Source organism: Eimeria mitis, genomic scaffold (assembly GCF_000499745.2).
Source record: "Eimeria mitis Houghton genomic scaffold, Emh_scaff8243, whole genome shotgun sequence".
In the NCBI taxonomy this organism is placed as follows: domain Eukaryota; phylum Apicomplexa; class Conoidasida; order Eucoccidiorida; family Eimeriidae; genus Eimeria; species Eimeria mitis.
In genome coordinates this window covers 684-2,022 of record NW_013576054.1, presented here as the reverse complement: position 1 = coordinate 2,022, position 1,339 = coordinate 684, and the positions used below count along the sequence as shown (strand labels likewise).

At 41.7% G+C, this 1,339-nt stretch overlaps 1 protein-coding gene across 1 annotated transcript; it reads right to left on the bottom strand.

Moving 5' to 3' along the window:
• Positions 1-347: 347 nt before the first annotated feature.
• EMH_0094320 (uncharacterized protein) lies at positions 348-944 on the bottom strand (the record flags this gene model as incomplete). The annotated part of the gene is made up of 2 exons (XM_013502080.1): positions 348-709; positions 935-944. The coding sequence occupies 2 exons, from the start codon at positions 942-944 to the stop codon at positions 348-350; spliced, it is 372 nt and encodes a 123-aa protein (XP_013357534.1).
• Between the last annotated feature and the right edge of the window lie 395 nt (positions 945-1,339).

The following is a 1,339-nucleotide window of genomic DNA, read 5'->3' as shown; positions in this document are numbered from 1 at the left end:
GGGTTTACTGGTCCGCCTCAGCTTCTAGCTCTGGGTCATCTTGTATGATTTGTCTATCTATTCTTAGTTTTTTAATTAGGGTTTACATCTAGGGTTTGTTTACCCCCAGGATTTACTACTAGGGTTTAGGGTTTAATATAAAAACTAGGGTTTAGGGTTTAGGGTTTAGGGTTTACTGGTCCGCCTCAGCTTCTAGCTCTGGGTCATCTTGTATGATTTGTCTATCTATTCTTAGTTTATTATTTAGGGTTTACATCTAGGGTTTGTTTACCCCCAGGATTTACTACTAGGGTTTAGGGTTTAATATTAAAATTAGGGTTTAGGGTTTAGGGTTTAGGGTTTAGGGTTTACTGGTCCGCCTCAGCTTCTAGCTCTGGGTCATCACTGATGATTTGTCTATCGATTCTGAGTTTTTGAAATTCAGCAGCGAGCGCAGCACTTCTTAGTATAGCTTCAGCAAACCCTATCTGCTGCTGCTGCTGCTGCTGCTGCTGCTGCTGCTGCTGCTGCTGCTGCTGCTGGTCTGGGTCTGGGTTCTGCTGCTGCTCGAGCTGCTGCCGCAGCTCTGTGTCTTGCTGCTGCAGCTGCTGCAGCAGCTGCTGCACCGGCTGCAGCTCAGCAGCAACCTTCTGAGCCCATGCATGCAGGTCCTCTCGGGGCTTTGTTGGGGCTGAATCTTTGTATGAAGAAAAATGTATTAAAGATGAATCTATACATAAACCACAAACCCTAAACCCTAAACCCTAAACCCTAAACCCTCGAGCATCTTTATAAGGATAAAGGTGTATTAGAGATGGAGAGAAACCCTAAACCCTAAACCCTAAACCCTCTATCGTTGGGGCTGAATCTTTGTATGAAGAAAAATGTATTAAAGATGAATCTATACATAAACCACAAACCCTAAACCCTAAACCCTAAACCCTAAACCCTAAACCCTCGAGCATCTTTATAAGGATAAAGGTGTATTAGAGATGGGGAGAAACCCTAAACCCTAAACCCTAAACCCTCTATCGTTGGGGGTGAATCTTTGTATGAAGAAAAATGTATTAAAGATGAATCTATACATAACACACAAACCCTAAACCCTAAACCCTAAACCCTAAACCCTAAACCCTCGAGCATGTTTATAAGGATAAATGTGTATTAGAGATGAATATAAACCCTAAACACTAAACCCTCTATCGTTGGGGGTGAATCTTTGTATGAAGAAAAATGTATTAAAGATGAATCTATACATAACACACAAACCCTAAACCCTAAACCCTAAACCCTAAACCCTAAACCCTAAACCCTAAACCCTAAACACTAAACACTAGACTCTAATTCATATTGTAGTTGG